This window comes from Carcharodon carcharias, chromosome 7, assembly GCF_017639515.1.
Source record: "Carcharodon carcharias isolate sCarCar2 chromosome 7, sCarCar2.pri, whole genome shotgun sequence".
NCBI classification, from domain to species: Eukaryota; Metazoa; Chordata; class Chondrichthyes; order Lamniformes; family Lamnidae; genus Carcharodon; species Carcharodon carcharias.
In genome coordinates, this window is record NC_054473.1 from 63673331 (window position 1) to 63699599 (window position 26269).

The 26269-nt window shown below is 41.7% G+C and overlaps 1 protein-coding gene across 9 annotated transcripts in view; it reads right to left on the reverse strand.

The window, feature by feature from the left end:
- Window positions 1–26269, reverse strand: part of chl1b (cell adhesion molecule L1-like b) — a 727052-nt gene that overhangs the window by 287535 nt on the left and 413248 nt on the right. For all 9 annotated transcript variants that reach the window (XM_041191219.1, XM_041191221.1, XM_041191227.1 and 6 more), the window contains 2 exons: window positions 5504–5605; window positions 2488–2679 (listed from right to left, as the gene is read on the reverse strand). In XM_041191219.1, coding sequence (XP_041047153.1) covers window positions 2488–2679; window positions 5504–5605 — 294 coding nt within the window. The remainder of the gene's footprint in view (window positions 1–2487; window positions 2680–5503; window positions 5606–26269) is intronic.

Sequence of the window (26269 nt, forward strand, 5' to 3'; positions counted from 1 at the left end):
AAGACAAAAGCCGCAGGCTCAATGGGATGAATAACTTTCTCCTGTTTCTATGTTTCTAACAGTCCGTGCTTTGAGGTATGAATGCTCTGGTATAATAATTAATTCATCAACAGGAAATATTACTGCCACTGGTTAGCAAGGTGGTTCACATTGATCATCTGATATCATCAACTGATTTATTCTACTACACATTTTGACCAAACTATACTGATGAATGAACAGCCATCAGCTTGAAATAAGGTATTGTTATTGCATTCAAAACAAAGTGCAATTTTATCAAGGCATTATTGGAAAATTTGCAAAACTGCTTACAGGCACTGAGAGTTAAGAAAGAAAAACATTTCAATGTGTAAATCTGGATGCAGTTTAATAAAAAGCAATTCAGAAACAAAGCAAGTTTGATAGAAAGTTAAATCCCAAGGGAAAGGATAGAAAGAAACACTGCAAGATTCTCAAGTCCAAATGAAAATTACAAATGCAACCTCAGTAGCAACTGTACTTGTGAACAAACAAATGATCTAAATAGTACATTGCACAAAGCAACATTATTCTACATGGTATTCCTCTTTGGTCAATATTCTGCTCATCAGGGGAAGGAAAGGGAACACTTTCCATGCTGGGCACGCAGTGTGGACAATCAAGTGTTTTTAGGTCAAGTACAACAAGGTTAGCAACGAAGTATTGGGCTAATTGGCAATTAAGTGCTCAATTATCATAAGAGTAACAGAACATTCATCAATCAATTGATAACTGATCCTTTTTATCCCCTCCTCAATTACCCCTGCCTACTTTCTCCCATCTCTTCCTCTCTTTAAGATTTTGAATGTTTCCCAGGATAAGATTTCATCAGAATATACACCTTTGTAGTACTTTGCCAAATTAGCAATTTTCATGTGCGAATTTTGGCAGTGAATCTCAGAAGCTAATACATAAATTTAACATGGGAGAGTTCTATATATTTTGTGGGAAGCAATTCGAAAAGGGTAGCACACACGCTTTTTTACTTTGCATGATTTTAACCACTGTAAAAATGAAGTCATTCTCCTACTTTTGGAAATAGGAACCATTGAGCTGAAGTTGAGTTAACACTCTTGTTACCATCTATTCCCAGATAATGAGTTATCCCGTACTTACAGCAACTTTAAAATAACAGATTACACAGATATACTCTGCCCACTAATGAACTATTCTATGGGAAAAACTATCTCCCCGGTGGGGGGGAGTGCAGGAGCGGGCGTGGGCAGGCATGCCTCCGATCGGCACCCCCAATTGGGGGTGCGCCGCCATTTTAAGCCAGCGGGCCAATTAAGACCTGCCCAGTATGACATCCGCCAGGAAGTGCTGTGCACTCCTGTGTGGGGGGAGGGGGGGGAATTCCCTCAGCCAAGAGTCTGCTCTTTCACGTGTGCACATGAAAGAGCGTACTGATCTCCCTGAGGCTAAGTGCTGCCCCAGGGAGATCGCCTCGGAATTAAAACTTTTTAAGACAAATATTTAAAAAATTTCCCTGACATGTCCCCTTATGTGACAGTATCACATGAGTTGGGGCATGTCCATCGCTTTTGCTCAAACCTTTAATAAATATTTAAAAGCCCTCATGAAACCTCATCCCGCCCGTGGATAAGGTTTCATGCTTTTTCATAAGCCTGCCAGGGCTCCCGGCCTACCCGCCAAGCTTGACGTTGGATGGGTAAGCCTGTCAATTACCTAAATTGGTTTATTAATAGCCTCAATAGGCCGTTGACAAGTCAGCAGGCGCGCAGCTAACTCGGCTGCGCCCCCACCGACCTGAAAATGGAAATGACACGGGGTGACGTCGGGTGTTCCACCCAACATCATCCCGTGTCATTTTATGTGTTGGCGAGCGGGCCCTGCCCTCACTTGCCGACCAGAAGATCCTGCCCTTTTATATGGTTTGAAAAAGTTAACCAATTATTTTGTATTTACAACCTACAATCAAATAATGAATATTCTATGTTTACATCAATCAGTTAAATGATTAATTATTCTGTGTAGTAAGTATTAAATAATTATCTGTGCTATGTGCAAGATGTAGGGTAGAGGATGGAGAGAGAGAGAGAGAGAAAGAAAGAGAGAGAGAAAAGAATGAAAGAGGCAAACAGATAAAGAAAAAGTGAGAGGAGATAAAAATTAAAGACAGACTTAGAGTGAGACACCAACAGCAGAGGAAGAAGGATACAAGCTTACTTTAATAGATCAACTAGTGGAATGTAATTAAATCAAAGAAAACTAATCAGTTTATCATGCTAAACAAAGTAGGAAACTGGAACCCTCCATATATTGAGGTACTTGGGACATGCTTTGAAGACATACAGTGCTAAAATTGAAATCTTCCAGCAAGCGTGGCTTCAAAAATCAAGCATTCCTGAACTAATTATTATTGTTGTTATTAATCTTAATACCCATTGTCTGATAAAAGCCTTATTTTGATAGGAAAGGAACAAATAGTAATTTTTATTTACATACCTGCTGATGTTGTTGTGTGCTTTTCCGAAGGCACACTGGGATGACTTTTGCCTACTTCATTCCGAGCTAATATACGAAACTGGTAAGTCACATATGGGGAAAGCTGCAGTATAACTGAAGTTGTATTCCCAAAAACGCTTGTCTTTTCATGCCACCTTTCAGGTTCAAATGTAGTTTCCTCCACAATAAACTCTATATAAAATTGAAGATGTGTCAGATGTTATTAAATTTATAAAATTACATGGAAAATTCAGCATTTGTTTGTTGTTAGGAGATACAAATTAATGAGATATCTTTTGAATTTTATTTTTGATGACTATTGTGAATATGATACATCAATTAATTTATTAAGCAGCAGAGGTTGAAACTTAATCTTTTCTAGACCTCTACTAGACTAAAAATTCTCATAACTTTTGGGATTTGAGACTTCATATTCAAGGCAGTTGCTTTGTCTTCAATAAATAGAAGCTTAATTTTCAAAAATATACACATCTTCAGCATTTCTGTCAAATACAAAGAATATATTTAAAAAGCACAGACGTAAAACAAACATATTTTTCTTTGTAGTGTAGTTAGAAAATATATTTTCCATCAAAAATTAGATTAAAATGGCTCTGGCATTACATGACTATTTGTGCATTATTTGGCATCATTTACTTTCCTGGATGAAAAGCTGTAAATTTTGATGGAAACCAGATTATTGCAAGATGAATACAGAACATTTTCTCTCTTTTATTTGCAATTCTATTTTGGTTTATTGCACAGTTTAGATGTTGGACAAACTTCCGTCCAACAATCTAACTCAGAAGAAAATCTTTTGAAAGGAAATTCTTGTATTTATATAAAGCTTTACTTGACCATCTGATATCTCAAAGTACTTTACAGCCAGTGAAGTACTTTTGAAATATAATAACTTTTGTAATGTAGGAAATGCAACAGCCAAGTTTGTGCACAGCAAAGTCACACAAACAGCAATATTCAAATACCAGTAATCTGTTTTCTTGCGATGTTCATTGAGTGATAAATATTGGCCAGGTCACAAGGGATAACTCCCTGCTCTTCTTTGAAATAATGCCATCAGATTTTTGCCTCAGCCAGAGCAGATACACAGGGGCCAGAATCTTCAGGCTGGTGAGCGGGGGGGCCGCTTGCCAACACATAAAATTACGTGCGGTGAAGTCAGGTGTACGTCTCAACATCACCGCATGTCATTCAGATCCTCAGTTCGGCGGGCAAGCACCAGAGTTGACAGCAGCCCATCGAACTGTCAAAGGCCTAGTAAAGCCATTTAAATTCCAATTACGATAATTAACTGAGCTGCCTGTCCAATCTTAAGGTTGGCAGGCAGGCGAAGAGCCTGGGCAGGATGAGGTTTCTTGAAGGTTTTGAAAGTTTAATAAAATTTTTTAATAAAATTCATTGACAGGTCCTAGCTCATGTGACACTGTCACATGAGGGGGCATGTCTTAAACATTTTTTTGTTTCTTTATTAAACTTTTTAAAAATCAACCTAAACTCCTGAGGCAGCTCTATGCCTCAGCGAGATTTCTATGCTCTTTAGCACACATGCGCGAAAGAGCGCAGGCCCCAACTCAGCCCACTCCTCCCGCCCACACAGGGAGTGCTCAGTGCTTCCAGGTGCGTGTCACACTGGGCGGGCCTTAATTGGCCTGCCCAAGTAAAATGGTGGCATGCAGCTGATCGCAGGCAGCGATCGGCTGTGTGTCCACTTCCACCCAACCCCACAGATGGGGAAAAAATTTTCCCCAGGGTCTCAGTTTAAAGTCTCATTTGAAAGATGGTACCTTCAACAGTGCGGCAAACCCTCTGTACTGCATTGGAGTGTCAGCTTCGCATTTTGTGCTCAAGTCTAGAGCGTGACTTGTAACCTTTTGTCTTGCATCAATAGAAGTTTAATTTTCAAAAACTATGCAGATCTTCAGCATTTTCATCAAATACAAAGAATATATTTTTAACATCACAGATGTGGTGTAACTCAGAAGCGAGAATGCTACCAACTGAGTCGCTGTTCACCCTTTGCTTTAACATACCATCTATCCAATCAAACCATTTTTTTGCTCCTTTAATTCTACCAATATTGTGCTCAATTGAAGACTACTGAGTTTTCTGTTTACCCCCATTCAGACTTCTAACATATGGGCCAGGATTTCCCAGCTGGCGAGCTGACACGTAAAATGACACAGGATGACGTAGGGTGGAAATCCCGATGTCACCGCGCTCCATTTAAATTTTCAGGAAGGTGGGGGCGCAGCAGAATCAGCTGTGCGCCCACCGACCTGTCAATGGCCAATTGAGGCCATTGACAGAGTCATTAAACTAATTAATGGACCTGCTCATCCAACCTTAAGGTTGGAGGGCAGGCCAGGAGCCCCGGCAGGAATTAGAAAAAGCATGAAACCTCATCCACGGGCAGGGTGAGGTTTCATGTCGGATTTTAAAAATGTAATTAATGTGTATGTAAAAGTTACAGACATGTCCCAACTCATGTGAGAGTGTCACATGAGGGGGCATGTCAGGGATTTTTTTGTTCTATTTTTCAGATTTTTAAATGTACAGCCGATCTCCCTGAGGCAGCACTTAGCCTCAGGGAGATGGGTGTATTCTTTTGTGCGCATGCGTGAAAGAGCACACTCTCACGTTTAGGGAATCCCCCCCACCCTCGCCTGCACAGGGAGCGCACAGCACTTCCGTGCAGACATCATGCTGGGCGGGCCTTAATTAGCCTGCCCATGTAAAAGGGTGGTGTGCCCCCGATTGGGGGCACTGATTGGAGGTGCGCCTCCGTACGCCTGCCCACTCTTTAACTTCCCTCCCCGACAGTGGGAAAATTCTGCCCATTTAGTTGGAAGGGCCATCCAAATCAGAAGAATTTATATTGGTTTATCTGTGATCATAATCAAATCCAACCTTTCAATTATACACCAAAGTCCATCTTTGAGAACCACTTAAAAAAAAATTAGGGAAAAAAAAAAGTGAAATATTAAACATTGCCTACCAATTATGGGACTGTTATGGCTATTTCCAGGCTTCCAGTCTAATCTAACATTCCTGTTTTGCAGGCTAGTCAATTCCAAATCTTCTGGTGACTCTGGAGCATCTAACAGAAAACATATTTTTCAGTGTCAATACTTTTGCAAATGCACATCATAATCAAAAGCTGATAAATATTCAATGTGTTTTTCCCAAAGATAAATTAACATTGACACATGCCATTTAGAGAGAATGATAAAAGCTTCCAGAAATTTCCATTCATAATAAAGAAACAATAATAACAACATGACAAAAATCAACTATTTTATATCTTTTGGTCACTTCATGTAGTTTGTACCTATGGTGCTGACTGTGTCATGCTGTTACCGACTTATTAAGATTTACAAAATCAATACAATGCCTTGTGTTGGAATGGATTTATTTTCCAGTTTCACAAAGAGCCAGCAGATAATGACAAAGAATTTGAAGCAAATTAGTCAATATAATTTTCTTCCTCGTATGTCGCAAAACTGTAGATTTTAACATTCCTGTACAGGAAATATATTCAATATATAATACACATTTATTATATCTATAACATACATGCTTTTAAATAAAAACAACAATCCTGTAATTATTTGTGGAAAATTGAAAATAGTTAACAGGGTAACATTGCTAAATGACAAATAATCCTTTGACATCTAACAAAATACTTTTTTACTTGCTCATAAAACTCATGAATAAATACTTTATGGTTCTATGTTTTTCCATGACTATGTAATGCCACTTTTACCTTTATTACATTGCTAAAGATCTATTTTCCAAAGGTAATAACAATAATTTTTCGGAACAAGAAAATATCTCTAGGCCCCAAAGAAATCTATTCCTATTTAATAGGTCAACATCACCCACCCACTTTCTCAATATCCCTTCAATATTCAGGAATGCATCCATATGTTATTTGAACTCTTCGCATGACTGAACTCTGTTTGGAATGTGAAAATTTCATAACTTTATTTCCCTTTGGGTGATATAATTCCATCCTTTCTTGTTCCTAATTTTTGAATTTAAATGCTTTATCGTTTGATATTTGAAATTTCTTCAAAATTAACTCCATCTATTCTGTCCATAATCTTGAAACCTTTAATGACTTCACTTTGGAAAATTTAATTTTCCCAAGAAACTATTCCTTTAACGTGTGCTCCTGCTTTAAACTTCTACCACAAAATCATCTTTGTTCTTTTCCTTTCTGTCTTTCAAAAATAATCATAGCCAATGTTTTTCCTCTCAATTAAGCCCAATACTGTAAGAAGTACTCTTAGTTGAGTTTTATTAAAGGTTTATACAGGGTCATTATTAGCTCTTAGCTTTCACATTCTGTACCCTGTAATAAAGCTAAGAATTTATCAATCAGAAGTGCTGCTTTTAGTGTTCTGTGAATTTGTCCCCTGACAATTGTTCAGCTCTTCCATTGCACCAATTTTCAGAAAATGTATGCTGCTTCATTTTTGCCAAAATACATCACATCAAACTCACTGACACTGAATTACACATGCCACATTTTAACCCATCCTCCCATTGTATTAATGTTGCCATAAAGCCTTCCTTTTTTAAAAAAAAATAATGAACTATAATTACCGGTAACACCTGCAAATTTCGTTGCCATTCTCTTTAGGTTTAATTTTAAATCACTGTTATACATAGTGAACAGAAGTGGTCCAAGAATTGAACTCTCTAGGACACTACTACCCACTTTCAACAATATTGGAAAAGTATCCAGATTTTTGTCCCCTCATGAAGGTGGGAATTGCCTCGCAAAATGCAAAACATAGTTTTGTTTGCAGGAAAACAATTTTCCTGTTCTTTTCCGACTCCTGGTCATCTTGGTGTGGCTTTTTCGTGGGTGCAAAATGCCATGCACCTATTCTGAGATCAAGGTCCCCGTTGTGAGGACAACAGGAAAATTGTATTTCCACCCTCACTATTTTGTGCGCTGGCATGGATTTTGGAAGCACCAAAAAGAATGTCTTCTTGGAGAATTTTGATCACTGGGAGAAGCCTTTGAGTCGGGGACATTCTGATCTTTAAGTATAAAATATGTTGATGTCTTCAAATGTCACTGTTAGATGTTGTACTGTGATGTTAACATGTTTTAAATGCAGTGATTCATTGTAAGGCTCTGTCCTGTAAAGGCAAGTTATCCATTACATTGACCAATATTGTGTAAGTGTTGACGTGCATTACAATATATTTTTCCATTGTATGAAGTGCCATAATGCATCCATAAATATAGATAAATACATTGGTATACCCTCCTCATCATATTTGGTACTGGGGTTTAAATGCACGGATAGCTATGATTTAAAAAATCCACTGATTTTGAAAGGTAAAAAAAAATCTAAGCACCTGCTTCCCTCCAATGACAATCTGCTTTGAAATGTAGAAGACACCATCTGCTCTTGGGGGTTATATTTCAATGACTGATTTTACAAACTAACATTAGCACAGTGGGGTGCTTGTTAAATGAGCAATTTTATTGACAACTCCAAGTGGTTGTAGGAAAGAAATGTTTCTTTTCATTTAAGATTAGTTGAAGGAATTTCTATGTATTGAATGATTTCTTTATCAATGAGAATGCTTTTGTTTAAAATAGTGACACATAACTTTGTTTTACGTGAGCTTGGCTCCTGAAGTTCGCCCATGATGGAGACGAGGTGAGTTGGCATGGAGGAGCCAAGGGCAAAGGGTGGTGAGTGGGGTCTTGTGTTGGCACTAAGTTGGCATAGACAACATAAAGGAATGTGGCATATACAAGGGAGTATGAGGGGCCATGGCAGGTGGGTAGAGGGGCTTGGATTGGCATAGGGTGTATGAGGGAAAATGGGGTCAGGTAGAGGGGCATGTGCTGGCCTAAGGGGTATGAGGGGCCATGGGAATGGGTGGCAGGCATGATATAATATAAGTTGGCATGGGGAGTTTGTGGGGGATAAGGTGGGGGTGAGGAGCGATGGCTGGAGAGCTGTTTTTTTCTAATCATTTTTTAATTGATTTCAATTAAGTATTGGAGCACAGAGGCAAGCCTTTCATCCAGCCTGCCTCCACGCCTGACAGCTCTGCAACTCGTTTTGGGGCAGAGGACCCGACTTCTTACCTAGTCTGCCCCCAGAATGAAAATTGGAACCGCAGGCAGCCATTTTTAAAGGTCAGGTTCTCACAGCCAGGAACTGTCCAATCTCTGCGCACCTGACCTGGCAGTGAAAATCTGGGCGATACTTACATTCTGGTGTAAGCGCTCTAGAATTTCCATGGTGTTAAATTTGGGGAGACAGTGGTGTAGTGGCAATGTCACTGGAGTAGTAATCCAAAGGCCCAGGTTAATGCTCTGGGGACATGGGTTTAAATCCTGACATGGCAGCTGGTGGAGCTTGAGGTCAATTAATGAATCTGGAATGTAAATCTAGTTTCAGTAATGGTGACCATGACAACTAACATTGATTGTTGTAAAAACCCATCTGGTACACTGATGTCCTTTAGGGAAGGAAATCTGCCATCCTTACCTGGTCTGGCCTACATGTGACTCCAGACCCACAGCAATGTGGTTGACTCTTAACTGCCCTCTGCAATGGCATTCAGTTCAAGGGAAATTAGGGATGAGCAACAAATGCTGGCCTTGCCAGTGACATTCACATCTCGTGAAAGAATAAAGGAATAAAAAAAGCTCTGTCCATGTGTTAGAGGTTATGATGTCAATGGAGGTTGGTGAGGACAGGGGTAATACAATAGCCCCAAGAAGAGTGTAGATGGTGGAGTATTGAGCAAGTTTATGTAAAAGGGGAGCTCAATAGGCTAACTCAAAGAGTAATGCAAATATTGAGCTTGAATGTGATTTGGGTATGGATTAGGATTTCAGTCGTGATGGAACGAGTAAGGCCAGCAGTGGGCAATGTTGTAGAATTAGGTATCGCTGATCTTGGAGATGAATATTGATCTGCAACTCAGCTCAGGAACAAAGGGGCCTTTGAGGTTCAGCACCACATATCAACCAGAAAGAACACCCAGGGGCGTGAATTGATATAGAAAATGGTATTAGGAATTTCTGCTAGGAGCTGAACAAAGCTTTGCTTTTGCCAATGTTAAGTTAAATAAAGTTCAGGCTCATTACGTGATTATAGACAGGTTGGCAAAAACCAACAAAGAGTCACTGAGTTAAAGTTGGTGGCACTTTATATATATATATATATATGAAAACATATATAAAACACCCATACATGTATATATCTATATATATGTGAACAGATGTCTCCAAGGAGCACCAGATGAGAAATAGAAAGATACAGAGAGGGCAACATTGAGGTACTCTTAAGATGTCTCTTTAAGTAGAAATGCTATGACAGGAGATGTACTGCTTATACCAAAACAAGTGAAGCCAATGGTGCATGAGTGGACAATGAGGTACATGAAGGTCACATTGTAGAACAAGGCAAAGGCCATGTCAAAAGTCTTACAGGGATCAAGGAAGAAAGGAAGAAGTCTCAAATGATGTTGTTAGTGACTTTGTCAAGAGTAATTTCAGTGTTCTGGTTCAGACCACTCTGTCATTGACAGCTAGGAAATCTGTAAGGAAATCTAGGGCGACTGCCTGAACCATGGGACTGGAATAGGTCATTCAGCCCTTTGAGTTTGTTCCACTCTTCATCTAGATTATCACTGATGTCTAGCCCAACTCTATTGACCCCTATTGGTTCCATATCCATTAATGTCCTAAACTGACAAAAATCTCTAACAAACTCTATCAAAATTTTCAATTGACCTCACCTCAGCAGCTTGTTGGTGGACAGAGTACCCGATTCCTGCTATTCTTCTTATGAAGAAGCTCTTTCTGACATCACCCCTAAATAGCCTAGCTCTAACTTTTATCTGTAAATGGTTTTACACTGCTTTTTGGGTGTGGGGGGCGGGTACATTCTGTGACCTGCCCACATTGGTTGGAGATGCTCAACAGGGCATTTTGTGTTGACACTTCATTTCCATGATTGCTGTGTGTGGGACTAAGAGTTTCCCTTTCTGCTGGGTGCCTGGCCACACAATAGGGTGGGTAATTAATAAGCATCCAAGGTGGGCAAATGTTCCAGCTCTTGAAGGTATACTGTCACTCTAAAAGTGAGACTGTACTGCTGAACTGAAGGCTGAGAGAAAGTGATTTTGGGACACTGAAGGTCAAGAAGCATGGAACACCAGGCAAAGATAGTGGATCCCAGATTTTCTGATGGTCATTAGCCATGTACAGAGTGGAGTAGCTCTCGCTCTCCCAGCAGCCAGCCTCTGGTTCTTAGAAAAGCTATGACAGGAGATGTACTGATTACATCGAAACAAATAAGAACCAAGCCAGTGGTGCATGAGTGCATGAATGAGGTGCATGAAAGTCACATAGTAAAACAGGGCAGAGACCATAGGAAGGCTGAATGTGGTGGGTAGAGTAGACTTTTGCAGGATAAATGCATCATGGCTGCTGCCAGGATAGTGGGCATTTGTCGAGATGAAGGACAAACATGGTCACATAACAATTGCACATTTACTGAATGGAAGACCTTGTGGTTCCTGTACCCCTCTCTGTTGATATACGGGGCATAGAAATCCATTCGGGTGCATGCAATGGCACCCCAAACCATCAAGCATGCCACAATTATAACAAAGTCTTGTGCTTTTTCATCCTGTTTGTTCCTCCTGAGTGAAGAGATGATGAACTCTTTCCCTCTGGGACTTCATCGCTTCCCAGGGCTGCGGTAAGCAGCATATTGGGAAATGTTGGCAATGATTCCAGTTTTCACCTAGGAAGACCTGGAATTGTAAGTGCTGATGGTGACAGTGATCTTGGTGGCCATTGTCAGGGTGTCCCCATACATGGAAGGCCACAGGACATGTTGTAGAAGGTGCCGCAGCTAAGTGACCACCTCCTTCTTAATCTGGAGTTATCTCAGGCGTTGTTTCTGGGTCAATTGAACATAGAAGAACTGCTTTCTGAAAACAAAAATAAAAATACCTGGAAAAACTCAGCAGGTCTGGCAGCATGTGTGGAGAGGAACACAGTTAACGTTTCGAGTCCGTATGATTCTTCAACAGAACTAAGTAAAAATAGAAAAGAGGTGAAATATAAGCTGGTTTAAGGGGTGGGGGGGAGGGTAGAGCTGGATAGAGGAACAGTGATAGGTGGAGATAGCCAAAAGATGTCATAGACAAAAGGACAAAGAGGTGTTGAAGCTGGTAATATTATCTAAGGAATGTGCTAATTAAGAGTTGAAAGCAGGACAAGCAAGGTACAGCCCTAGTGGGGGTGGGGTGGGGTGAAGGAATAAAAGGTTGTGATAAAACAATGGATGGAAATACATTTAAAAATAATGGAAATAGGTGGGAAAATAAAAATCTATATAAATTATTAGAAAAAAAAGGGGGGGATCGGAAAGGGGGTGGGGATGGAGGAGAGAGTTCATGACCTAAAATTGTTGAACTCAATATTCAGTCCGGAAGGCTGTAAAGTGCCTAGTCGAAAGATGAGGTGCTGTTCCTCCAGTTTGCGTTGAGCTTCACTGAAACAATGCAGCAGGCCAAGGACAGACATGTGGGCATGAAAGCAGGGTGGAGTATTGAAATGGCAAGCGACAGGGAGGTCTGGGACATGCTTGAGGACAGACCAAAGGTGTTCTGCAAAGCGGTCACCCAGTCTGCGTTTGGTCTCTCCAATGTAAAGGAAACCGCATTGGGAGCAGCGAATGCAGTAGACTAAATTGAGGGAAGTGCAAGTGAAATGCTGCTTCACTTGAAAGAAGTGTTTGGGCCCTTAGACAGTGAGGAGAGGGGAAGTAAAGGGGCAGGTGTTGCACCTTCTGCAGTTGCATGGTAAGGTGCCGTGGGAGGGGGTTGAGGTGTAGTGGTTGATGGAGGAGTGGACCAGGGTGTCCTGGAGGGAACGATCCCTGCGAAAACACTTGATGGGTAGGACCTTCAATGGAGTGCTCTCCTCCTCTTCCCTCAGTTCCCCTTTTTGCATCCTCTGCTCTATATCCTGGTTACGTTACAGGCCAAAATACAGAACAACAACTGCCCCCAAATTTGGCCAGGCGTTCCTCTGTGCTTGCTGAATGTAACCATAAACTGCCAAAAAAAAACAATAAACAAAAACCCTTAAGTGTAACCACAAAATAATTCCAATCTAAAGTAAGTGAGAAGCACCTCATATGCAACCTGTTGAGTGGCCTGTTAAATAGCCCTCACTCAGGGCCCATTTTCCAGTGGAATACCTGATCTTTGGTGAATGATTATATGTATAATTATTGTTTGAACCTTCGTGGCCAAATTAGTAGAATGGGCATCACTCCGGTCAGCAGGACTGTGTGGCATCAGGATAGCATTGAATCTGAAATTTCTAGTGCAAGCTGGGGACTATGATTCCCTTTTCATGATTAAACACCTGTGGGCTTTGCTGGAAATGGCTGGTGATACCGTTCGCCCCAGCCAATTATAGGGTCTAGGCCTCAGTGGTGCAATGGAGATGAAATAAGTTTATGTCCACTTGTTCTGAACTAACCATGGGAAATTGCTTCTATCTATCCTATTGACTCATCTTAAACACCTCAATGAGATGACCCCTTAGTCTTCTATATGACAAGCCGAGTCTACGCAGCCTGTCCTCATAATTTCATCCTTATAGCCCAAGTGTCTTTCTGGTGAATCTGTGTTCCAAACCCTCCAAGATCAGTTTATCCTTCCTGAGGTGCAGTGCCCATTGAACACTGTACTCCATATGTGGTCCAAGCATAGCGTTATACAATTGTAGTATAACTTCACTTCTTTCAGATCCTAGCATCCATTCCATTCATCTTTTTTTTTCACCTGTCCATAGTTTTCGATTGCTGTACATGAACACCTAAATCTCTGCACCTCACCATTTAGAAGGTGCTCTGATCTACCTTCCTTAGGTGCATGATGGATGGCCTCATAGTTTCCCCCACTAAATTCCATTTGCCACAGTTTCTCATGCTCATTTCATCAAATTATCCCCTGGTTTATGAAGTGGTGTTTTGTTTTCTGCTTTATGCCTGCCCATGATGGTCCAGCTAAGATGAGTAATATTACACATGAAAAATAAGCCCGTGAAGTCCACATTTCACCACTTGGAGTAGAATCTTTGGCTCTCGCTCCTGTTCGCCGAGGCGTAAAATGATGCAGAGTGACGTCAGGCGTGCGTCGCGATGTCACCGCGCGTCATTCAGATTTTCAGTTCAGCAGGCATGCAGCCAGGCCTATTAAGGCCATTTAACAATCAGTTAAATCATTGACCTGAGCTGCCCATCCAACCTTAAGGTTGGAAAATTTTCATTAACATTAATGGACATGTCCTTGCTCATGTGACAGTTTCACATGAAGAGGCAGGTCCTTAAAATTTTTTTCTCCCTTTAGTCAATGTTTTATACGTGAAACTAATCTCCCTAAGGCACCTCTGTGCCTCAGTGGGATTTCCACGCTCTTTCGCCTGCATGCATGAAAGAGCGCAGGCCCCAACTCAGGCAAACACCCACCCCACCCACACAGGGAGCGCTCAGCGCTTCCTGGCGTGTGTCACGTTGGGTGGGCCTTAATTGGCCTGCCCACATAAAATGACGCCACCTAGCCAATTGGGGGCGCCGATTGGCTGCGCACCCGCCCGCACCCGCCCCCGCACAACCCCCCCAACGAGGAGAAAATTCTCCCCTCGGGGTACATGCACCATTGGCAGATAGCATATTAACAGTGGTTAGAAGGAATGATATTCCTCAGAGAAATTTTCTTCCAAAGGTAAAAATGTTGCTATGGTGTCATTTGATACAATGAGTGCGCATCAGCACAAGGAGTGGCAGACAACTCGAGTGACAGTGCAATGTTGCAGGAATTTGATAAACTTATGTTGCAATCTTTTTATGCAATGAGAAAGCAATTTCCTAACATTAAACCTTCACTGCCTTTGAGTGAGCTTTATGTATTGGCCTCTGTGATTGATGTTAAAGCAGTGCGGCCTAGTAATTATTTATAACCAGCTGTGGTGACGACCTCTCATTCTGTGTCACTGGCTTTTGTCTATGCCACAAGTACTTATTCTCTGTTCTTGGCACACAATTTAAAATATTGAATAAAGAATTTACAATTGCCTGCTCCTCTGTATCTTTATTAAATATTACAAGTTTTGGTGCACAATTTACAGTGTAGAGATAAAGGCACATAAAATAGATAAGAGAAAAAGGAGAATTGCTTAGAATACAATTTAGATGCATTTCTCCAGGGCTGTATTGCTGTTTCACTTTGTACCATTTCCTGCACATTTTGCAATATTTGAGCACTTTAACCTATTTTCAAATAATACCTTTTTAACAGAAAAATGTTCCTGTGCAGAGTTAGTTGATTTAAATTGGAGTGCCTTTAGGAACAATTAACTGAAGTACTCCTGGGTGAGGGAGCAGAAAATTGGGAGAATTCCTGTCCCAAGTTGATAGCGGGTGACCCCTGCTGGAACTGGCATGTATGAACGTTGGGTGAGAACAGCAACATTCATGGTTCCGATGTTTCCTGCAGTTGAGTAATGTCTCAATGCCTTTTGTCAATATATTTTTTGATCCCTTGAGCAAGGTGACCCGTGTCTCCATAAAACCTTACTCCAAATATAGTCAATACTTTCAGGAAAGGGAAGAAAATGGGCAAGTAAAGGAAATTCTACCTAGAATATTAAAAATATATAATCTGCTGCACTTCCTGGGTGCATCTCTCGACCACCTGTTGGCTCACTTTTGCTATTATAAATTCCTATATTCATAATCAGCTTGGATTTTGCCTGCATAAGCTTGTCATGCAGACAAATGTGTTTGTGGAAGCTATAGTGGCAAATACATTTAATTTGGAAGTTTTTTATGCTCAATGCCCACTAGCAATTGCAATAACATGTATTCTCAAGCATTTATAATGTTTTATCTGAGTGCAGATGAAGGTTTCTTTGCCTATCACAGGAAATGGCTGCCTTCCAAATTGTACCACGGTGGATGGTGGGCAGGACCGGAAACTGGTGGTTGTCAGGCATGTTGAGACAAAAAGAGGCACCTGAGCTCACCACTATCTTTAATGCCGATTTGTTTACATTTATGAGCCTCCTGCCTGATTTTGATGGGGGCTCCAGCTGCCTGAATGGAGGCCATCTGGAAAACCGAGACTGATGACACCTCATCAATAGATTGCTGTTTCCACCAGTCACAAAATTTTGGTCCCACTGACGCCCAAATTTTTTATTTCAAACTGAGCGGTAGCAACATGAAAATCACACCATTTTTAAAAAAACCTGTAAGTCGAGTAGATGCATCATTTGTTTAATTTTGCATTGTGAACTACGTCAGGTAGTGCAGACATACGAAGGAACATTAGAACATAAGAGCAGGAGTAGGTTATTCAACTCCCTAAACCTGCTCCACCATTCAATTAGACCACAGCTGATCATCTACCATAATGCTACTTTCCTGCACTATCCCCATATCCTTGATGTTGTTAGTATCCAGAAATCTATCGATTTCTCTCTTGAACATGCTGAATGATTGAACTTCTAGAGCCCTCCAGGGTAGAGAATTCCAAAGACTCATTCAGCCTCTAAGTGAAGAAATTCCTCCTCATCTCAGTTTTAAATGGTCTGCCCCTTATTCTGGGACTGTGTTCCCTGGTTCTAGACTCACCAGCCAGGAGAAACATGGGCCAGGATTTTCCCTTCAGCGATTTGGGGGGCGGGTGAGTGGTCCCACGGATGGGATGAGGACAATGATGGTGTGTGTGAGAGAGTGAATGGTGATGTCCCTTGAATTGGCAGTGAGTGAGAGCCCTGTGGATGTGCGATGGGTTTGTGAGTTAAGAGTGATGAGAGAGAGTGACTATCCTGGAAGATCGGAGGAGATCATTCATCCTCTTGCTGCACTGGCGGTTGTCCTCTTTTGCAGGACATTGGCACTGACCACCGCTGCCACCATCCCCCAAACCGGATTAGTGATATTGCTGCCAGAGGAGGATAGAGGACATCACGGCGAACCTCCACTGCATCCAAAAGGCACTTGACGGATGCGTCATTGAATCTGGGGTCTGCAGTCTTTTCTTTTTGCCTTTCAGGGTCATATCTTCTGTGCAGCAGTCATAGGATGGAAGGCACTGAGAGGTGTGCGCGCGGCTGCACTTTAAATATGGCGCCTGACATGATGAAGTGGCGAGGTGAAGGCGTGGCGCGCGAACGAGAGCCCACCTATCACCAAAACATCGTGTTTCCTGGGAATACGTAATTTATGCGGCAGGTTTAGGACGATACAGCGTAAGAAGCCGCCATTGCGGCTGATGGGTAAAGCATTGTTTTACTCGCCCGCTACCACACTCAGTGCAAATCTAGGATGATTCCGTCCAAAGCAATTGTTTAGTTTCTCTGCCATTTCCCTATTCTCCATTATAAATTCTTCTATCTCCTCCTGTAATGGACCCGCATTTGTCCTAGCTAATTTTTTTTCCTTTTCATATACCTAAAGAAGCTTTTACTGTCTGCCTTTATGTTTCTTGCTAGCATGCATTCATTTTCTCTTTTCACTTTCTTTATCAGTTTCTCGGTCTTCCTTTGTTGGATTCTAAATTGTTCCCAATCCTTGGGCTTACCATTTTTTCTAGCAAACTTATCAGCCACTTCCTTTGAGTTAATGTAATCTTTAATATATTTTGTTTACCACGGTTGATTCACCTTTCATGTTTGATTTTTGTGACTTAGAGTAATGTACCTTTGTTGTAGACTGTTCTGTTTTTATAATGATATAAAGGTACCAATCACTCAAGATATTGGGTAAACACATTGTGAATTATTTTACTGAGACTAGGCATATGAGAACAGATATACATGGGTATAAAGCTTGAAGACGTCAGCAGTAGAGCTGGGTGTGCTCTGTTCTGCTCACATGCAAATGTCAAACTGGAACTGGATCACATGACACACTTCCTCTTGAGTGATGGCATGCTGCTTAAAGGCTTATTACACTATTCCCCTTTCTTTTAAAATGTCCCTTCCCCCCAATATAGACCATGTAATACTTCTTTAAATACCAGCCACTGCCTATCTGCTGTCAAATTTTTAGTGTATTTTCCCAATCCACCATAGTCAACTTGATCATCGTGCCTTCAGAATTTCCTTTGTTCAGTTTCAAAACCCTAGGCCAGGATTTTCTGGCCTTGTCATGGCAGGACCCGCCATGGGATACTCAGCGGCCCCACCAATGTCCTTTGGCTTTTGGCAGGACTGGATGATCCCAGTGGTAGGCAGGGCAGGAAAATCTCACTCCTAGTTTCAGAATGAACTACATCACTTTCAAACTTAATGTAAAATTCTATCATATTATGGTCACTATTTCCTAAAGGCTCCTTTACAGCAAGGTTATTAATTACTCCCATCTCATTACATAAAACTAAATCTTAAACAGCCCGATCCTTAGCTTGTTCTTCAATGTGCTTCTACAGAAACCCATCTCATACACACTCCAGGAATTTCCCTCTGCAGCATTAATGCTAATTAGGTTTAACCAGTCTATATGTAAATTCAAGTCACCCATTTTTACTGTATTACCCATGTTACATGCAGCTCTAATTTCCTGATTTATATTGTGCCCAACATTATCACAAGTTTGGTGGCCTATAAACAACTCCCACCAATGTTTGCTGCCTCTTGCTATTTCTTCGCTCCATCCAAACTGATTCTATATCCTGATCCTTCGACCTAAGACCCTCTTTCAATAGTGTACTGATCTCTTCCCTTATTAACAGCACTACTCCACCTCCTTTTCATTTTTGCCTATCCTTCCTAAATGACGAATACCCTTGGATATTCAGTTCCCAGTCTTGATCACCCTGTAACCACGTCTCTGTAATGGCAATTAAATCATACCAATTCACTTCTATTTGTACCTTCAAATCATCTAACTTGTTACCATGCTATGTGAATTCAGATAGAGTGCCCTTAACTTTGCCTTTTTAATGTTATTCTGCATTCTGATCATATTTGATGCTTGCCTTCACTTTGTCTGCCGACTAATTTCACTTACTTCTTTTCTTCTCGTTACCAATTTGTTTCCCTTCAATCTGAGCTCGCTTTCAGATTCCCATATCCCTGCCACTCTAGTTTAAACCCTTCCCAACTGCACTAGCAAATCTCCCTCCAAGGACATTATTCCTGGTCCTGCTAAGGTGCAACCCTTCCATCTTGTACAGGTCCCACCTGCCCCAGAACTAGTCCCAATGCCTCAAAATCTGATGCCCACGCTCCTACACCAATTTTCCATCCAAATGTTCAATTGGTCAATCTTCCTATTCCTATGCTCACTTGCATGTGGCACTGGGAGTAATCGTAAGATTGCTGCTTTTGAGGCCTTGTTTTTTAATTTATTTCCAAACTTCTTGAAATCTGCATTCAGGACCTCATCCCTCCTTCTATCTATGCTGTTGGTACCAGTGTGGGCCAGGACCTCTGGCTGTTTAACCTCCCCCATAAGAATGTCTTGCAGCCGCTCTGTGTAATCCTTGAACCTGGCACCAGGGAGGCAACATATCATCCTGGAGTCACATCTATGGCCGCAGAAACACCTGTCTGTTCGCCTAATTAATGAATCCCCTACCATTATTGCTCTTCCAGACACAGGTAATACTGGTAATTCTTTGCCTCAGTTATTTTTCCTATTCCAGTTGGCATCCAATGCTATCACAGTGAATCACATAGGATGGGCGTTTTGCTTTGGTCACTGCCGCCATTTGAGCATCTTCTGCTCGGTGTTGAGAGAAGCATAAAAACAAAATACTGTGAATGCTGGAGAACAGAAAGTGCTGGAAAAACTCAGCAGGCCCCAGATGCTGCCAGGCCTGCTGAGTTTTCCCAGCATGTTCTGTTTTCATGTTGAGAGAAATAACCTGATTACCATTGCTTGTTAGATGTAGCTGATTCACATCACACAACTGGAATGGTAAGGAGCTAGGGTGTTGTGGCAAACACAATAATTTCATCAGATGAGTGTTTAACAGGTGCTAATCGATATTTAAGAATCAAGTTTGCAACATGTTTATTTTACATTATTTACCAATCAAATTGATTCTCACTACTTTGTTTTATTATAACTGCAGCGTCCTTCAGGTGTCACTAACAGCTTGAAAACAACTTGAAACTTAGAGTAGTGAGCTCAGAATCAGGCCATTAATTGAAAGCACTAACTCTTTTTTAACTTGGAGAGATGGAATCCTGAATTGAATTATTAACACTTGGCATTCTTTAAAACAATTTGGAGCATGCAGTTCTGTCAGGGCTTAGGAAAAGCAAGGATGACTGGTGTCATTTTTTTGAACAAGGCCTGGGTTATGAAGCTTAATGTGAAGGGGGAAAAGAGGAAGCTAGCTAGCAGGTACACTCAGGATTCAGCAGTCACTATAGAAGACAGGACAACTGTGCCATGACTGATAGTAGATCTGGCATTAGTGTTGGGAGGGTGTGATTATTTTGACAATTAGTTATTTCCATAATGAATGTAGACATAGGAAAATGGCAAATAAGATGACAAAAGCTTAACAGTTGGTGTATACAGTGGGCAGGATAAGGCTTCTAGATACATTACAGATACATTTAAATTTGAACAGCTTTCTAAATAGATTGCAAGTTTACAATTTAAAGAAAAATGCGTTTTGGTGATCAGGCTGCTCCACTTGCACTTCTAGAGGGCACCCCTGATGCTTGAAGCCGTAATAACCATCCCATTCTCAATGAACTGGGTCTTAAATGGTTTCAATTAATATTTTCTCAGACACAGTCTCTGTTGCAGCTCCTACCTTCCAAATTTAAGTGCTAGTGGTGAGGATAGCTGGGAACAGCAGTGGGTTGAAGGATACAGAGGGAAAAGGAACAAGTTAAATTCCTCTTAGAATAGTAGATGTAGTAGATGATTTGTCAGCTCTGGCCCACAGTGCTTCCTCCCCTACAAAATATTGACCGGCCATACTTAGCTGAAAAAAGTACTCCAGCCATTATTTTTGAAGTGTGAAGCCTGTATTCAAAACTATTTTGGAAGGCTCTGCTCTGATTTTTTAAAAATATATAAAGTGACTCTAAAGTATAAACAATCACCCTGCTTATGGTTTTTTTTAAAAGATTGGCTGCACTTTTTCATAACAAAATGATGAATGGGTCCCTTCAGTGTTTTATGACTGAAGAGACCAGTTTCCAATATGGCCTTCCCGTCAATATCTCCCACTTTGACTGACAGTACTTATGGCACTGCCCAAAGATTGCTGACCTCCTGCCTAATATTTCACAACTCTCTCCCTGCCCCTGTCTCATTTATATGCCATTATTGTAAAAATAAATCACAGCTAATTTTGTATGAGGCTTGCCTTCACTTGTCCACTCATTTCTTTTTCTTCCTCTCCTCTCTCTCTCCTTCTTGAACCCACCTCCATCATATATTCTTTCACCTCTTTTACTCTCCCACCTACTTGCTCCCCCCTTCCTCCTCACTCTCCCAACGTCTCTGCCTTCTTCTTCTCCTTCCCAAATACCTGGTTCTGCTCTGCCCTCACTTTGTCCTCGAACGCCCTCTTCACCAGAAGACTGTGAAAGATAGCAAGTATAAATATTTATATCGTTACACTTTTGAATTAATAATTAACTGTTTTCATGTTGAAATTTTCAGGTGACAGCCAAGTTGTGTGTAATCTCATCACTGAGGAAAACTGGTCAAATAAAAATCAAGTTCAATTTTTCAATATTAATAAGAATTGAAGATTTCAAGCAATTATCCAAGCAATTTAAATATTTTGTCTTGTTTCTTATGGTACTAATTAAAGGCAACAATATGGAGAAGGTGGTTTATGGTATTTTCACATCTGAAGTAAGATCAATACACCTTATTAAAGCAAGTGAGCTAAATGGAGACAGCTTTTTTGTTGAGTGTGTTAAGGAAGTCTTCAGGACATAGGATGAAAGTGGGTTGTTGGGGAAACAACAGAGCATAAATACCAATGCTGCTAATTCACAATTTATGTAAGGCATAGTACCTTCTATTATTTTAAACTGGATGATGTGAAGATTTGTCTCTGTGTATTTTTAAATATTTATGTGCATCTTTCCCCTGTGATTCACCAGATGTTAATAATGCAATAATGAAGTAGGTTCCACAAAAAGAGAAGCAGCATGAAACATCCCACCTGAATCAGACCTGACATCTGATACTGTGCACATTTCAGGAAAAAAAGCATAACACTGTGTATAAACACTGTTAATGGCACATATTCTAACCTAGGCCAAGATTTTAAGTGCACAACTTGGGACTGCTGCCGCCCTGCACATATGTAAAACCCCATAATGCAGCAGGCAGGTGGGTGCTGAAATTGGCAGCCCATTTTGAAAAAAAATCATTCATGATCAATTGAGATTTTTAATAAACCAACTGACCCAAATATTATGCTACCCTGTCGATAATGTGGTTTGGTGTGGGCAGTCGGGTGAGAGTGGAGTCTGCTTTTTCACCATCTGAAATGAAAAAGCAGGAAGGGAAGGTGGGTATATCTTTTGGGGGGTGCCCTGTATGCATTGAGAGCAATCCCTCCCTAAGATGATACCCCCTTTGTGCCTACCTACCTGGCCTCCAAAACCCACCCCCAGCCCCACTCACCTCCCTCCCCTAGAGTGCCTGATCCCTCCCCCGCTCAAAAATCCCAGACTTAGCTGAGTCTGGGTCCTCCGAGATCCATTGCTCTCTTCCTGACTCTGCTTGCAGTACCAGTATCCAATACTTAGTTCTGCTGGTGCTGCTAGGACTGCGAGAGCTGCCGATGAATCAGATTGGCCAGCAGCTCTCAAAAGCGTGAGTTCCTCTGACTGAAGGGTGGAAATCCCTCTCTGAAGGGCAAGATTTTCCACTCATTGGGTGGGCATAATGGCTGGGCTTAGGAGTGACCATAAGACTTAGGAGCAGAAGTAGGCCATTCGGCCTATCGAGTCTGCTCCACCATTCAATGAGATCATGGCTGATCTGATAATCTTCAATTCAACTTTCCTGCCTTTTCCCCATAACCCTTGATTCCCTTACTGATTAAAAATCTGTCTATCTCAGCCTTGAATATACTTAACGACCCAGACTCTACAGCACTCTGTGTAAAGAATTCCACAAATTAACAACCCTCTGAAAGAAGAAATTCCTTCTCATTTCTGTCTTAAATGAATAACCCCTCTCACTGAGATTATGCCTTCTGGTTCTAGACTCTCCTATAAGGGGAAAGAACCTCTTAGCATCTACCCTGGCAAGCCCCCTAAGAATCTTATGTGTTTCAATAAAGTCGCCTCTCATTCTTCTAAACTCCATTGATTACAGGCCCAACCTACTCAACCTCTCTCCATAAGAATATCCCTCTATACCCGGGATCAACCTAGTGAACCTTCTCTGGACTGCCTCCAATGCCAGTATATCTTTCCTTGGATAAGTGTCCATGAAACGGTCCACCACCCACAACCGAGCCCTAACCGTGATTTCATGCTGGCTGGCCAATTAATGGCCAGCCAGCGTGAAACGTGTGCTGAGAGCCTCAGTGCTGCTGGGGTGGGGACAGGAGGAGGGCGAGTGCTGATGTTTGCACAGGTGCAGGGGAGTGCACACTGAAAGCTCCATGAAGGCACGGAACTGCCTCAGGGAGTTGACGATTTTTAAAATGAAAAATGAAGTATTAACAAATAATACAAACATGTCCCCACATGTGACTCAGTCATATGAAGAGGGACATGTTAAAAATGAGTTTATAACTTTTTTATTTTTTTTATTCACTGTTGGAAACCTTATCCCGCCCGTGAATGAGGTTTTGCAAAAAATGCGAAGGCCGCCTGGCCTACTTGCCCGCCTGCCAATCATAAGGTTGGACAGGCAGCAAAAAAGTTCAACTTAATTACCTGCTTAAGGGCCTTAATAGGCCTCTTAATTGTCAACAGGTGCATTGCCAATTCTCACACGCGCCCGCTGACCAAAATATTACGCAAATGCACGATGACATCGGGATGCTCATCCAAAGTCATTATGCGTTATTTCACGTTCTGACATGGCAGGCTCATGCCCAACATGCTGAGCTGAAAATCCTGGCCTCAGATCTTTTAGGCCACTGGCAGCATGTTATTGCTGCAGGGCAGCCTATTTTTTTTTTAAAGTGACCAACTTTTCAACTTGGGGGAGTGAGCAATGCCCCCCACACCATCCCCACACCCCCCAGCCCTGTAAAATTTGCCCCCTATTATATACATGATCTAACCAGCCTGGACCACTTAGCTGGTAACAAACTTAACTGAAGTTCCTTCAATTTCAAAAGAAATGCTATATCCTGCTGTTACATTTGGAACTTTGTGCTGCCGTTTCTGCAGTTGTCTATAGACAAGCATTAAATACAAGATCCTTGAATTTACACTACATTACATTGGTTCTTTCCACACAATTCACCTAAAATAGGGCATTTCAGCATTAGGAATTTTAAGTACAACTTAGTTTAGTGCAAGTCAAGTTGCTGCGATCTTTAATGCTGGCTTATAAAGCATGCACCAGAAGCTGGCCCCACTCACAAAACTGGCCATGCCGCCAATTAATGAGGTGTAGCCTTTCAAGGGAGCTCTTCAAATTAAGCTCTTTTTGGTACAAAGGCAGGAGGTACCATGTTTTAGGAAAAAACAGTTTGGACCAGTCGTCTTATTTCCCAGTTTTTACTGTTTTTTTCTGTCCTGGGAGAGTTAAATATAATGAGCCATAACTTCTAAGCCCTAGGGCAGTATATCTGGGGGGAACCCCAAAGATGTGCTAGGCCCCCACCCTCCCCTGCCACTTGCACCCGGTCGCTCAGAGGTAAGGATTGCATGGTAATTGCCCAGATAGTTCAAACTTCCAACGGGCAATTGCCCTGCACTGGGAACCATCTGAAAACGCAATTTAAATTGCAAACTTCGGATGGTTCAGACTGTGTTACAGCAATAGTTACCCAGAAACGTTTAACAGAATTAAAACCACTTCTAGCTTCTTGGTAAGATAGCACTGACCCATGGAACTCTCTGTCTTCCTGGCCTGACTCCCAACCTACTCCCCACCAATAACCTGCCCCCACCCCATCCCTAAATCCCGACCACCCCCGCAACCCGCAGGCCTGACTCCCAACCATCCCGTACCGGATTCTCGAAACTCCCCCCCCAATCACAACCCCTAGGGCTGACTCCTGAATCCATTCCCCCAGGCCTGACTCCCCCCACCGTCACCAAATCCTACCCACTTACCTGAGACACTTAGACATGCTGTTTTTTTGTGATAAAAATATTTTTGGCTATATTAAAAGAATTGCACCAGGTCAACACTTCAATACATCAAGTCCAGAATTTTCCTGTCAGCGATTGGGGGCGGAGCCTGTTAGCCGATAGGAAAATGATGCAGAATAATGTTGGGAGGAACCCCTGACGTCATCCCAGTCCCTTTAAATTTTTAGGAAGGCGGGCGGACAGCGAAATTAGCAGTCCGCCCGCCGACCTGGCAATAGCCAATTAAGGGCATCGACAGGCTAATTAAGATCATTAAAGAAATGCCCGTCCAACCTTAAGGCTGGTGGGCAGGCCAGGAGCCCTGGCAGGCTCCTGATAATATATGAAACCTCATCCACTGGCGGGATTAGGTTTCATGTCCATTTTTAAAAAGTTTAATAAAATTTATGTTGTTTTTATTAACATGTCCCATCTCGTGTGACATTGTCACATGAGGGGGATGTGTTAATAATATTTTTACTTTTCTATTTTTTAACTTTTGTGCACTGCCACTAATCTCCGAGACAGCACTTTGTCTCAGGGAGCAGTGCACTCTATCACGTGCATTGCACTTCCTTTCGGGAAGGCCGCTGGGCGGGCCTTAATTGGCCCGCCCACTCAAAATGGCGGCAGGCCCCGTTTCAGTGGCGGGGGTTGGCTGTCTACCTGCCACCGAGCCGGTGGGGCCCGCACACCATCCGAGGGCAAAATTCTGCCCCAAGAAATACTTTTTAATACAAGGAAAGAAAAAAATAAACAATCATGTTCTATCACGCTGCTCGATTATTGGTTCATAGAGGATTTCACGGTTGGTGATATGCAAATGAGCCTGAGCGAAATTATGAACTATAACTTTACTTCAGAAAACTAACACAATCCCAAATACAAATTGGTCCTGACTGCCTATTGTGCCCAAAGACAAAACGCTACACCAAGATGATTACTCATGTTCCCACCATAAGTAAAATATACCAAGAACATTATTTTGATATCTAGTCCACCAATGTGGGAATTTACATATTTTGCTTCCAATTATGTCATTGAATCTTGGTAGTTGTTTCTCCTGCCCCATGTCCAAATTTTATCCCCTCCCTCACTCCCATCTTCCCATTGATTTTTGCCTCTTGCCTCTTACTGCCTCTTGTTCTCTACATCTTGTCTCTTCCCAGTTTCCATTCAGCGTATGCTATTCAATCAAAGATCAGTAGCTTTTATTGGCTTGTCCTCTCGAGTCATTATTGCTCAGTGCAGCAGAACAGGATCTGGTGCAGGCCACAGATGCCAGCAAAATCTGTTTTTTTTTTTGCATTCATGCAATGTAAGCATCAAGGCTCTTTCGACAGCACCTTCCAAATCCACGACCACTACCATCCAGAAGGACAAATGCAACAGATTTTCAAAAACACTTTTTAAAAAAAAGTC